General features: G+C 36.6%; 1 protein-coding gene across 11 annotated transcripts in view; it reads left to right on the top strand.

Moving 5' to 3' along the window:
• Positions 1–13427, top strand: part of LOC125676701 (sperm-associated antigen 17-like) — a 30437-nt gene extending 17010 nt beyond the window's left edge. For 9 of the 11 annotated variants that reach the window (XM_056160126.1, XM_056160134.1, XM_056160131.1 and 6 more), the window contains 18 exons: positions 179–343; positions 1440–1573; positions 2052–2187; positions 2624–2802; positions 3096–3317; positions 3452–3590; positions 4009–4891; positions 6389–6552; positions 6885–7226; positions 7573–7674; positions 8100–8117; positions 8810–8956; positions 9807–9914; positions 10391–10530; positions 11207–11467; positions 11768–11912; positions 12240–12377; positions 13146–13427. In XM_056160126.1, coding sequence (XP_056016101.1) covers positions 179–343; positions 1440–1573; positions 2052–2187; positions 2624–2802; positions 3096–3317; positions 3452–3590; positions 4009–4891; positions 6389–6552; positions 6885–7226; positions 7573–7674; positions 8100–8117; positions 8810–8956; positions 9807–9914; positions 10391–10530; positions 11207–11467; positions 11768–11912; positions 12240–12377; positions 13146–13183 — 3461 coding nt within the window. In that variant the 3' untranslated portion in view covers positions 13184–13427. The remainder of the gene's footprint in view (positions 1–178; positions 344–1439; positions 1574–2051; positions 2188–2623; positions 2803–3095; positions 3318–3451; positions 3591–4008; positions 4892–6388; positions 6553–6884; positions 7227–7572; positions 7675–8099; positions 8118–8809; positions 8957–9806; positions 9915–10390; positions 10531–11206; positions 11468–11767; positions 11913–12239; positions 12378–13145) is intronic. The other 2 variants (XM_056160128.1, XM_056160133.1) reach the window with 2 other exon arrangements.
• The last annotated feature ends 1600 nt before the right edge of the window (positions 13428–15027 follow it).

Raw genomic sequence — 15027 nt, forward strand, 5'->3', positions numbered from 1 at the left:
ACTTTTCTTCTGAAATCAAGAAAAAACCATGTCTGATTCAATTGAATTATGTAATAATTGTTGCCATTCATTTATCTTAACATTTGCTATGGAGCAGCTTAAATCCTGCAGCATTTTGTTAAGAGGGCTTTGTGAGAGCCACAAAATTTCAGTGATGCTACATATTCTGTCTTTCCAGATTCTAAAACAGTTGAGGGAGATAAGGGCAGCAGTGATGGGAGAACCCTGAAGACTGACGGAGACAAGAACTCAGTCAGCGCATTTGGTTCTGTCACAGCACAGCTGATAGACGGCATGACCTTGTCCCTCAGTCAGTTCGGCGCGTCAGGGGAGTCTAAAGATGGTAAGCAATGACCAATGATGAAATGTATGGCCACAGCAAGTGCAAAATGATTGGATATTTGAATTGATGAAATTATACATATTAACTATATACATGTAAATGGTATAAAATAAAATTTGCTAGCTGTTTGTTAGAATTTCAAAATGCTACTAATTCAGATTACTTACTTAGTCCTCTTTGTGCTGGTCAGCACATAAGGCCGTCACCAGAGACTTCCATGTTGGTCTGTCTTTCGCCCATTTCTGGACCTGTCCCCAACTCCAGTTGTTATCTTTCATTTCTTTCTCCACCGATCTTCTCCAGGTCTCTCTTGGTCTTCCTCTCTTTCTCTTGCCAGTTGGTGACCATTTCAAAGCAACCCTTGGGATGGAATTTGGGTACATTCTGCATACATGTCCTATCCACAGCCATTTTCTCTTTCTGATCGTCTGGGATAGAGGAGTGGTGTTTGTCCTTTTGTACAGTTCGTCATTTGAGATGGTGTTAGGCCAGAAGATGCGCAATATTCTGCGGAGACATCGGGTCTGAAATACATCCAGCTTGTTGGAAATAGACTTGGTTACTTTCCAAGATTCAGCACCATATAGTAGGACCCCAAGCACGTTGCTCTTGAAGATCTTAATTTTGGTGTTGGTGCTAAACTTTGTTGACCTCCAGATGTTCCGCAGAGCAGCATACGCTCCTGTGGCTTTAGAAATGCGAGCTTGTACATCTGCCTCAGAATCCCCATCAGTGGTGATCTTACTTCCTAGGTATGGGAAGTTGGTGACATCCTCAATGTTTGTGCCATTTAAGGAGATTGGTTCCTCTGATATGGTATTGACCTTCATGATCTTGGTTTTGGAGGTGTTTATATGAAGGCCAATTGTTTCAGCTGTTACTAATTATTTGAATTGATGAAATTATACATATTAACTATATACATGTAAATGGTATAAAATAAAATTTGCTAGCTGTTTGTTAGAATTTCAAAATGCTACTAATTCAGATTAGATTATCACAAAAAATTTTAGATTTTGATAAGATTCATTTACAGACTTGTTTTTGGGGACTTACTTTGATAAATGTCAACACCTGTGCATGTTTTATCAAATAGGCAAGAAGTATGAGCCCATCCCCTACACTCCTCCTCCATCCACACCAATGCCGGGACCTCCCCCATCTCCCACCAAGAGCAAGAAAGGAGACAAAAAGGGGGCTCCCACCCCAGACCCACCCCCACCCACAACGGTAAGTCTTCGCAATTTCCTTACAGGAATTCCAGGTAACAAATTGTGCACTACCATTCCCAGCAAGAAAAGATCATTGCATTACAAACTTGTCTGAGAAGAAGCATGCACCATATAATATAAGACATTAATGCAACAATTAGTCTTTATAAAGTGTGTATGATACTGTAGATCTATTATTTCGTGAGACCTTATTTTCACGTTGATACAATGACGTAATCTTTATAAGACACAACTTTCATGAGTCATTGAATTTATTGCTCAAGTATTTCATGTGTAAGAGTTTATTCATGAAAAACTTAAGGTTTCGTCAATGGCTAGTCTAGCAAAATTTACACGTAAATAATGTTCTTGCGGATGAAATGTGTTTTACAGTATATGTCGTTATTGATAGATTTAATACGTGTTAGAAATTCTTAAAATGACATCCGTGATATCATTAAGCATCAGTTGTCATAATTTCTGCAATTATTTAATAGCCCCGCGAGGATGAAGAAAAGAAGGAGCAGGAAGAAAAGAAGGATGAAGAGAAGCCTGTTCAGCAGCCATTCCAACAGCTGTATGTGTCCTGTCCTGATGGGCTCAATGTCAAGTATCTTCTGGAGAGCTCCCTAGGTAATTATCTGTGATGGACTCAATGTTAAGTATCTTCTGGAGAGCTCCCTAGGTAATTATCTGTGATGGACTCAATGTTAAGTATCTTCTGGAGAGCTCCCTAGGTAATTATCTGTGATGGACTCAATGTTAAGTATCTTCTGGAGAGCTCCCTAAGTAATTATCTGTGATGGACTCAATGTTAAGTATCTTCTGGAGAGCTCCCTAGGTGAATATCTGTGATGGACTCAATGTTAAGTATCTTCTAGAGAGTTTATAAAGGAATTGTGTCTCTCATGGACTTAATCATTTGGTATTTTATTATGTATAAATATTTCTGAGGTTCAGTCAAAGTTACCAGAGTGTAAAAATGATTTTTCAATACTGATCATGATATTCCAGGAAAGATAATTTGGAGATGCAGTTATGTTAATTGTGTTGTTTTATTTATCGACAGGAATGAAACCGATAGCAGAAGATGACAGACGCCTGCTTGTCAAACAGAGCTATCCATACAAAACCAAGGGAGAACAGGAGTGTGAGGCTGTCCGAAGAAAGTATGCGCTGAAGGAAACCTCGAGGATCATGACATCCGAGGGAACCGTCATCAAAATGATGGAGGATGGCAACATTGAAGTATGTAACGAATTTTATAATTCCCTGTTGATCAATTCATTATTCTTTGAAAATAGTTGATATTCTTAAAATAAAATGGAAAAATACGTTTTAAAAATTGGCAAATGTACTATCAGCATTTAAATCTTATGCATGAATCTACTCTGACAGGAGAATTTATGACCATTTCCTCTCTCACATTTTAAATTCCCATTTCTTCTGCAATTAAGTGAGTTTGATACGTAATGCTGGACTACCCTGTTATCATACAGTAACATGTATAGAATCTCAGACATGGCTAATCTTTTCTTCAGGTTTTGTATGCCGATGGTACTCTCAGCGTTCACACAGGACACTGGGAGGTTCCTGAAGGAAGAGGTGTCTCCCCGCAGCGAGCTGAAAGTGCCAGATCCGAGAAGGGGACCTGGACCACCACATACCCCACGGGGGAGAAAATCATGTACAAAGGAAGTGGAGAAATGGAGGAATTAAAAGCGGTCATGATCTCTGTGGCCTCAGATCCAGAAACCAATCAGGTGAGGTCTTTAGAAATTAATTTGCCTACTATAAGAACTGTTTCATAATTTATTTACATACAGATAAATGTGCCTCAATAGTTTTTTACTGCATTATGAAAATGTCAGCACCCATACAATTTCATTTTTGATAGACTATGGCAACAAGAGATGATCATGTAATCACAGTGAGTTACCCTGATGGTACGACAATCGTGGAACATGCCGATGGTACGCGGATCACTACCTACTACAGGGAGAATACTCCGAATCCAGAGGAGAGCCAGGACTTAGGTATTATAACTATTACCTAGATATATATAGTGTGGACTCGGGTATTATAACTGTTATACAGGGTCAGACTCGGGTATTATAACTGTTACATAGGGTCAGACTCGGGTATTATAACTGTTACATAGGGTCAGACTCGGGTATTGTAGATATACGTAGTGAACAAAATAAGTGTCTAACGAAAGACATTTGATTGCTAAAGCAGAAAAAATCTATTTGGTTCAATGAAATACTGTCAGATGCATCCTGATAAGTTTTTGCATACTCTATGTACAAAATCAGTCATATTATGAATAGGCCACATAAAAAGATAAGTTGAAATGTAAAGGATTTTATAAAAGAATTCAAGAAAGTACCATTAATTGGTTAAAGAAATATTTTGCTGAAGATGTTGTACAATGATATGTTTTATAAATTGCAGAACCGGAGAAGGAATTTGAGAGCCAGACAGTGAAGTTTGTGAAGGTGGAGTGTCCAGCGTATGCCACGGTGGAGTTTAACTGTGCCACGAGTGAGAACCTTACAATCTTCGGGAACGGGTCCACCATTAACGTGTTCCCCGACGGCTATTACATGCTTCATCACTGGGACGGTGGCCGATGTGAGGTAGACACCGAGGGAACCGTCACATACTACCCCCGCCCCGATAAAATCACAGAACAACTCCTACCAGAGAGGGAGTTACAGTATGTCATAAGACATAATGCTGATGTCATTGTGGAAATGGTGGACACTGACGGAAATGTGTTTAATGTGAAATCTAACGGAGACTTCCAGGTTATACCGGCTAATGGAGACGAGATGTCGGATGTCAGTAACGATGACCTGCCCAAAATAGAAAAGAAATTGACCACTTTTAAGGAGCATGCGCCAAGGTTTCTTATCATTCATTCTGATGGGAGTGGGACGGAGTTGTTAAGGTACCAGGATATCGCTGAGTATCTCACAACTGCGGAGCAAAGCCCAGCGACAGCCGTGTTGAAGGATGAGCTAGCTAATTTCCCAGGTGTCACTGGCATAACTATCCTGAAGCCGTACATTGGAGGACCGTCAGAGAGATGGCTGAAGAAATACGACCAGGAGTCCATCATTCCGCACGGAATCAGGTGTAGAGATCTCACTACCCTTCCACCAAAGGAGTTCAAGACCCCAGGAGCTAAATTTGGCACAAATATAGGTCAAGGTCTTGCTGTGGGTGGGGCCGTCAAACAGCCGGTCAGGATTCCTATTCTCAAGTGTCCGAATTTACTGGAGCTGAGACAGATGATTCAGTATAAACCAGTCCCTCCTGCACTTAGAGAAAAGTAAGTTGTGTGGAATGGCTAATTCTTTAAATACAAACCTGTCCAATTTGACACTTCGGAAAACCAACAAACTTATTCTTGAGGAGGTACTCTACATCGTCATAATGGCTTACTTCCTTTTAAAACATGGATGAAATATAAATATCAGCAATATTTGTCAATTCATATCAAATATTATTATATACTTTCAATTTCATCTCTTCTTTTTTCTTTAAAAGTTTGCGGGCATATATCACACGATATATGCCCGGAAACATTCCGGCCCGCAAACATTACGTCACAATCAAATTTCTACGCTGTTAATTTTCTAATTTTTCGTGTTTTTCATCTTTTACTCAGTTAAACCGATAAAGTTATTGTTAAAAATAAAATTATTGTTAGTTTCTAAATGAAATTGAAAGTATATAATAAAAAGGTTATAGACTTTGTATGGGAAAATATGACGACCTCGTTTTTTGTCGCGAATGGACCTCGCAAGCTCGGTCCGTCTACGCGCCAAAAAACTCGGTCGTCATATTTTCCCATACAAAGTCTATAACCTATTATTATTACCTGGCCGAGTAGCCCAGTAGGTGAGCATGCTGACTGCTATACTGTAGATCGCATGTTTGAGTCCAGGAGGGGTTTTAAAGCTATCAATTTTAAAATATTGTACATACCTTCCACTTCATCCATATCAAATTTCTCTGATGTAGCATACATCCTTAACACAAATTCCTTATACAGCATGCTGCATATGAAATGATTTTGACCCACAGGAAATGTTCTCTTTTTAAATTGAAGTATATTGTTGTTGTTTTCAAGCAAAACTTTCTAAAAAATAAATCAGCAACATTTTAGACTTCTTTTTCAAGAAAGTTTGCTAGAATTACTCAACATACAACATGTCAGAATATACAGGTTTCGCTGTACATGGTACCGCATTTACTTCTTTTATTAGATATTTTCAACTTGCATATCATCAGGGCCGTAAATTACATGGAGGCGGAGGAGGCAGCTGCCTCCTCCAACTTTTGAGCCAAAAAAAAATTAAAATTTAAAGTTCATTAGAATTTATGTTGTTTCCAATAACTAAGAACATGATACCTCCCTTAAAAAGCATTCCAAATCTTTCATTTAGAATGAGTTAGTCAAGTAACATCTTAGAAGGCCCTAGAATCAAGGATTTTGCACGAAACGTGTTCAGTGTGCACAAAATGTGCTCAGCGTCTGGGGGCCTGGGCGGCCCCCAGACCCCCGCCTAATTTCCTGCCTCCTCCAAATTGAAGGTTAATTTACGGCCCTGATCATCAGTAAAGATTATAATTTCTGGACCAGACGTTAAATGTTTGGTACAGAATTACACTCTACTTTGTATTGAATCCATCGATGGAAATCAAATTTAAGTTGAATAATCAAATTTTCACCTGGCGTCTTGAACACAAGGAGTTCATGAGATGAGTATATTTGAAGGCAAGGAGATCGGTTAGATATAAAGACTCCTGTTTTTTGTTCAAGGTTACAGAGTGGTCTTCGCGAATATGCAGAGTATGTGGTTGAAAGGAACAAGGTGGCGGATTACATGAAGGTAGTGGATCCGAGAACTGAGGAGGAGAAGATAAATGCCTCTGATCTCCAGGAGATAGGTTTACAGCAGGCCAAAGACAAGAACTATGCCTCTGGTGAGTATCCATCAACAATTTACTACCTCAGCTGTTCAATGTCAACAAAACATATACTGTGGATAAGATAGAAGTTATATACCTCTATCATCCAAATTCAGATAGGATGATGTGGGACAGCTTGATATGATGTTTGTAACACAGCAACACACATTCACACAAATAAAACCATCAATTAATTACATGATTATTTGACTAACTATTACATGTATTTTAAACTCTACTGTTTTACAATTCAAATGTCTGTACACTACAAGTTTCCTTTTGTTTATATAAACTTCCTTTTATGAAGGCCTTGCATTAAAAGTGATTTTGAGAAGTATATTTTTCAGCAAATCTAAAAGAATTGTATGAAAGAGCCACTGCTCCCCCTGTGCCCAGCCCTCCTCCCACCCCTCAGCCCAAAAGAACCCAGGCAGACTGGGACCGGGATCAGAGAGAGGTATCAGAAGAGTTAACCGGGCGGGACGCACTGAAGAAAAACAAGATCCCCAGATATTTTGACAGTGAGTTTGGCAAGGCCTTCCTGTTAACTCAAGCCAAGGACCTGGATGAAATACTGCGGGAACTGTCGGCAGATCCAAGAAAGGATGGAACTGAGGCAATTCGTGGTCAGCTGTCCGGACAGAGTGGTCAACAAATAAGTCCAGTCACCAGTGCCTATCCTGCCAGATGTATGTTTATATTCTGAGATTTTATTAATCAGTCAAGAATCACAAATAAGTTTTCGAGTAAAGTATTATAAAGATATAATTTATGGATATTTAGTGTTGATGGCAGACAATATATTGCACTGTACAGTTATATATGAGCAAAGCACACATATAAAGCACCTGTCAAATATTTGGAATGATGGTCACTGGAATTTTGTTGCACATGAGTAGAAAATTTATCGGGAAATTTATTGATGTCAAGCACTGGTACAGGTCAGCAGAATGATTTATTTTGTTTCAGAGAGCACTGGCTTTGCTTTTGTAAGCACACTTGTATATGTATTGCTTTGTGGTCATTTTTTGGTAGCACTGGCCGCAGTGACCTCTGTACAGAGCGATCGGTCAAGCACCTCCCCAGTGGACACTTTGCCCCCCAAAAATGTTCCGGACACGCCTCTTTCTTATGCAGGTAAATAGCTTCACTATATCTTGCCTTATCACTGCTGTTAACCACTGTAAACGTGGGTATGTCTGTGTGTTGTTGGATATGCGCATTTCCTTTGCAAACCGTACACGCAGGGTTTGATGACATGATGTCAGTATCATCAAGTAATAAATTGCATAACACTAGATATAGTACACGTAGGGATAATTTACAAGAAAATCTTGTAATCGTGTATTTATTGTGAAGAACACTCGCACGTAAATTTCCACGTTTACAGTAAATTACGTCAGGTCTTGTGCTGTAGTAATATTGAAACATTTATATGCATGTAATGTTTCCAAAAAATCATGTTGAAAAAAATAATCAGATCCCGAAACATATTTTTTCATGGAATTTAGTATATAAAGATAAATGAATATATCAGTATTTTTATTAATTTTATCATACAGATAATGAGTTAAGAGGAGGTTTGTATTCTGAAAAAAACCCACATTTTTTATACTTTGTCATATTTTCTAATATTCCATAAAATACCTTCTATACCAGTTCCAATTCAATATATATATACCCTTTCATCATTTGTACATCATTATTGTACAATATATATACACCCTTTCATCATTTGTACATCATTGTTGTACAATATTATGTCCTTTCTCTCGACTAACCCTAGTTTTTATTTTATTTTTCGTCACATTCTATAAAATTTCTGCTGAGCACATGTACATTAACTGTGCTAAAAGAACAGAAAACTACAGAATGATTTCATTCAATGTATATATCCATTCTAAAAGTACCCAGTTTGCAATAATGTTAACCTATTCTCCTGGCAAAGTCATGGCATGTCACAAGTTTTACATTTCTGCTGCTTTTCATTCTACAGAATGTAACAAACCTCCCCCCCCCCTTTTTTTTTCCTCTTCTAAACCTTTTTTTTTTCAAATATTTTTTTTAATGTGCTTTATATATAAACTACATTGTAATAATATTTTTCTGGAATACAGTAATATTCCTTGAAGAATTTATTTTTCCAGTACAAACATTGTTTCTTTATTTCAATAAAAGGAAAATCAACATTAAAATTTAATTATATTTTATTAAATTCAAAACTTTGGTCATTTTCATTTTGGAAAGTTTAAATGATTTTGTATGTTATCAGTATATACGGAAACCGTTCCTTCTCGCGGAGGCGTGCGACCAGGTAACCCAACCCCAGCACACGCCCAAGGTCAAGGGTCACCAGCTCCCATCCGACCACAAAATCCCACTCCAGTTCATGCTGGCAAGGAAAAGACAGGAAGACCAGGTAAAATTACAGATCATTTTATGTCCCGCCACGGGATTAACAGGACATTACTGTATATATACTGTAATTAACGTTATTTAGATTTAAGCACCTTTTTGGCAACAAAACAAGAACTCAAATTTATGATTGAATTAAAATTTGTTTTTCCACCACTACTATAGTCTCCAAATAACTCATAAATGCACCTTTAAAGGACAGGGGGGGGGGGGGGGGGTATATTTGTATATAATTGCAATGCATTTCAAATTTACAGAGAATATTGTTTTGCCTGAAGGACAAACTTGAGCTATTGCTAGATCTTATAAAAACTACTGATATATGGGGTAAATAGGTCATATATGGGTAAACTTTTGTTATGTATGTAGTAAGTTGTAAGTTTTTTCCTGTAATTTTTTTTTTTTTTTTTTTTTTTTTGATATTGTAGATGGAAATGGGTTTTTTTTCATCAGATTTTCCATTTAAAAGAATTCAAGCACATTATTATTTTTCTACAGTATATGCTAATTTTTTTTATTATTAGAATTATGCATTCTTTTTTTTTTGGTGAAGTCACACATATATATGTATATGAAACCAAGAGTCATCAAACATTATTTGTATTTTGAGTTCATGACCAGATCATACATTGCAAATAGAGGTGTCTAATACTAGCAAATTTTCATACATGTACATGTAACATTGTGCAGCAGGCACTCAATGATCGTTATACTTTTAAACTGCAAGAAGTACTGCAAATTTCTTTTTGATTTAAATAAATTTAACAAAAGAATGAAAATGAAAAAAATTTGAAAGCCAGAAATTTTGTTTATAAATGCAGATGGATTCTGAAATCTGAATTTTTTGTGTGTAGTTAATCCAACACCCAAACATGCAGGAGGAGGGATGGACTCTCCTTCAGATCTCCCATCACAACTCGACTACCCTGCCATCATAATGGAACAACCCCTTGAAGAGGAGGGTAAGACTTCGTGAATATGTATATATACATCAATGATTTACTTATTCACCAATATGTCTTCTTTTCAGTGATAAACTGCTGCAGTCTCAGTATGTTTTATTTCTCTATACAAGCTATGACCTTTGAACTTAATGGAAAAACCTTTACATGTATCTAATGAAGTAATGATGGGAGGAAGTGTCTGATTAGCAAATGATACATACATGTTTTCATTGTTTATACCCAGGCAAATGTGCCTCACGTGAATTTCACATGAAATGCTGTTCATGTGAAATTCATGTGAACCTTTCACGTGAAATTCATGTGAACCTTTTACGTGAAATTCATGTAAATTCATGTGTATAGGCCACAATGACGAACAACTTTGACATTTACTCTTTCAATAATTCCATCTTTTATTTGGCATACATCTTCATTACTTTTTATGTATAAAAAAAATACGAAATTTGGAATTCTTTATTTCATTGTAATTTTAGGAGAGGATGAAGATGACAATGAGGAACTGACCTTGACCAGAAGTCTCAAGGTCAATGTTATAGGCCAGCCAAGGAAGAACCGTGTGCCCTTGCCAACTGGAATTAAAGGAGGTCGACCAGGAGCTATTCCTAACATCAAGGTTGGTTGAGGTTTTCTCACTTTAGTAAAACTGCTGAAAGCTGTAGTCAGTTCATTACAACACAATTAAAATGTTATAAAACACTTGAGGATACTATCTACAGAGAAATATTTGCCCCTTATTTTATATTCGGCCCTTTTGCCCTTGTTGACAATGGGTAAATTTAAGACTGGGTGAATATGAATTCATTCCTTATCTTAAATGGTAAGAAATAACTCCCAGTGTGTATAGGCGTATATAACACAGGTTAAATATAATCTGCATGTAGTTTTCATTCAACATTTGTTTTTGAAAAGCTTAAATAAATGCTGTGAAAAAAGAAATCCAGTAAATTTTATTTCCTTCCATTCAGCAAGGGCCTCCTCCTTTAATTTTCAATCCTAAATGTGAAAAAAATGTTTCAAAATAGTACGTGTACATTTTTTTGTACAACAAAATAGTGAAAAATTGTATTAAAAATATGAAAAGTGTACATGTAATCTGTACATTGTACAGTTCAGTCAGATCGACAGGGTGCATGGAATAGGGAGAAGTGAAATGGTTATACATGTAACAAATTTTTAAAACATTCTAAAGCAGTGAAAGTGTTGCATTCTGACATTAGATATACATCTATAACACCATGCCTTTGACTACAGTATCTATAAATTTTTATAATCTCTATTTGCCTTTGCAGTACATTTCTGTTGAGGAGCCTGTGAGAAGGAAAGTCAACACCTCCCTGATAGCAGGGGCCTCCATTAAGGGCCAGAACCAACTCTCCCACATGAGTGGTCTGATCTTGTTTCCTGAGGAGGTGGAGTTTGGGGTCCTGAGGGAGGGGTACACATACTGCTACACGGTGTACCTAAAGAATACGGGGGTGGACTCCTGTAGGTTTAGGATCAAGCAGCCTCCCCCGGCCACTGGACTGCGGATTAATTACAAGCCTGGACCAGTACGTTGTCTTTCTGTGATTTTCATTCCTGTAGAAGTATTTCTAGTAGATATAATTATCTTACGATTTCTTTTCTCTCACCAGAAATGTAGACCCTGAAATTGTTTTAGAAACATACTGTACATTGCATACAAAAGTATATTAGTCCAATGTGATACAAATACATTGTACATATATAAGATGTATGATCTATGATTCTGTTGACAGATTGCAGCTGGTATGCGGGTGGAACTGAACATTGAGCTTTATGTATATATAATGTACATGTATAAGATGTATGATCTATGATTCTGTTGACAGATTGCAGCTGGTATGCGGGTGGAACTGAACGTTGAGCTTTATGCTATAGCAGTAGGAGTAGAGGGAGAGATGGGGGTCGGATCAGTTCGCCATGACCTAGAAATTGTCACACAGACAGACGTCCTGTTTCTACCTATCTCAGCAAATATCCTTTCTAGTTCTAGGAAGTGTGAGTGTGTGTGTAGCGTTGAACTTGTAGACACTCTACAGACCACATTATTTGCTCAATTGATTTGATACTGCACATGTAGCTTTATTATCAACAGGGGAAAAACCCTAGTTATTTTGGAGTCCAAAGGTCTCACTATGGGACTTCATAAAAAATAAAGTTTGTTGACACTAATTGTGAGGGGATATGCAGCACCATGCAGAGCTCTACTTTATCTCATATTCATTCTATTTACATTAATTCATATAAATTTGAACCTGCATTTGAAATCTCAAAACATGTATATTCCTTAACCCTGCCCACCTGTACTGACGGCCTATGAGTATGACCACAGAAGTCCTAACAGTCCAAAGGGAGGTAAATCTAATGGAGCTAAACTGGTATCCACAAAGCCACCAGCTACAACAGGCATCATCCGACCCAGGAAGACACCCCTTGGAGGTAATGGTCCGATACTGTCGATCAGGAACTGTTACAGTATCATCTAGATCAGCTGTTTCAGTTTATTCACGAGATCCTTTAGATCAACCATTTCAAGTTATTCATGAGATTAAATTCATACATTTAAAGTGAGATGCAGCGGGGTTTTCTTTTTCTTTTTTCAAAACAAAATTTAGAGAAACAAGTTTAAAGTAAAGAAACTCTATTCAAAGCAAAAGAAATTAATGTTTATATTCATAACTTCCGTTGGGTTAGAATTCATACATTACACGTCAGTGGTTGATTGACAATGAAACTTGCATGATGATTGGATTCAAAGATCGTGGATCTTAAAAAAGAAACATGTAAATTTTACGTACGTCCCTCCAGGACACATCCGTATTTGAATATTCCAGTTTCATTAATTTTCACTTGCATCTAAATTCTGTGATTGAAATGAAACTTTGATTGGATTGTACAAGTAAATTATAGATTACTCGCACTGTTGATGCAAGATGTGTGCATGTGCCTAATGTTACACATGTACATGGCAACCGTTTTTTTTTTATATCATGGAGATCTTAAAAAATACAAATGTATGTCATAAATGTTATGTTCCAAGCTTTGTAATAAAGTAGAAATTGGTTACAGTATTGAAAAAAACATACAATATATAATTATATACATGTATCTACGGATTCTTTGAGCTGGCTTAATCAATTAATTAAGAGATAATTCATCATTTAAAATTAATATAAAATATTACTAATGTGAACTACTCTTTTTCAGTTGGTAACAACTCCAATGGTTTCTCATACATTAGATGATCAAGAGTAAAGGTGAAATCTTAAGGCACGGCCGTCCATATTGTCAATATTACAATGCATTTGAATATCACATGAACTGACGATAGTGTGTATTGGGATTGAACTCAGTGAAAGTGATTTTATTGACTGTGATATTTATTAAAACTATTTACCACTTTCAAAAAAATTCTACATAAATGTATATTGAATTTATGTATATATGAAATATTCTACATGTGAAATAAAACATTTTCGATTTGTAAAATTGTTTAGTTTTTTTTTTTTTTTATCACCTCTAAAGAATGTACAACAACCATTTTATTGGGTACCAGTTCTGAACTGGTGCCAGTTATAATGGCGTGCCAGTTCAGAAGAAGTACCCAGAGTGTGGCGCCTAGCATAGAGGCTAGGTATGGTGACTGATTTGTGCCATTTTACACTTAATCGTCTCTTTGTCATGTTATTTCGAGACAAAAGGCAACAAAAACGATTAATTTAGCGACTTTTCATCCCAAAATAACGTAAAGACAACAAAATGAAAATATTGGCTACTTTTCGCATTAAAATAACAAAAAGATGACAAATTGTAAGATAGCACAAAACAGCCACCATGTACCCAGCCCCTGCTACCTGCACTATAAGGTACCAGTTCTAATGGGGCACCAGTTCCACTATACATACAACTCTCATTGTGCTAAAGTCCGCATTAAATTTACATTTCTTTGAAGTATTTTCACTAATATTCTTTAGTTGTTTGAATGAAGTGTCAGCAGATATGGCCTGAAAATATTATATACAAAATTAATTCCCCTTAAATACTTGACAGAAAGATAGGCTGAGGAAATACAAATTAACTTTATGTGCCAAATTTTTTAAAGTACTTGATAGAGAGATAGGTTAATTAACTTTATATGCTTAATTTTTATCAACCCGTTTTGGTGAGTTGTACGAGGAATAAACAGCAAAAGTCAAGAGAGAAGAATTGAAAAGTGGCATGGTCATGATGGTGAATATTGTAAAAAGAAGTCCGTAACGCCCAGTGTGACCGTCTAGAGAGGGTATATACTGTACAACAGGTAGAGATTTCATTGTTCTCCATATCAACAAGAGGGCATTCATTTTATTAGTTGAATTAGTTTAATAGCTTCAGAGGGAAGGCATTCTCTATGTATTTTCAGGAGAATGGTTGATACATCTACATCCGACACTACTAGTTGAAAATGTCCAATGATAGAAATGGTTCAAGGACATTGTTAGATATTTTGGCAGTTTATACTATTAAACCTATATATATATATATATATATATATGTATATATATATTTGGACACATCAGCACACATGCCTTAAATTCTCCCAACATATTAAACTATGGGCATTTGATGTGGTACAAATGTTGTCATGAAATCATGGATGGTTATATAATGGAACAAATTATTTCATATACATGCGCTTTCGTTCATAAAACATTAGAGAGGTATTTGTGTAAATCTTTAATGTCGCTTAGAAATCAATTATTCTGTGGTGGTTAATGTCCCAAGCCTAGCCACACCAATTCCTGCAACATTTCTCCACTTAAAGGCAATGCTGTATGAAACTTTTATACCTTTAAATCAAGGGAGAAGTCTTTGGAGGATACAGTATATTTTGTCGGTCTCTGTCATAATTAAATCTCAGGGTACATGCTACTTTTCCTAGGATTTTGATATGCGTTTCTATCTCTACTATATATATAGACCCGTATATTAATTCTCGAGTGAGACGTTAAGCAAGATACAATCAATCAATATATTCGCTGAAAAGATCACGTGATTGGTTAATTCAAACTACCTGGTAGGACTTCAGCCTTGCTTCAGTCCATGTCAT

The sequence above is a fragment of the Ostrea edulis genome, chromosome 3 (assembly GCF_947568905.1).
Source record: "Ostrea edulis chromosome 3, xbOstEdul1.1, whole genome shotgun sequence".
NCBI classification, from domain to species: Eukaryota; Metazoa; Mollusca; class Bivalvia; order Ostreida; family Ostreidae; genus Ostrea; species Ostrea edulis.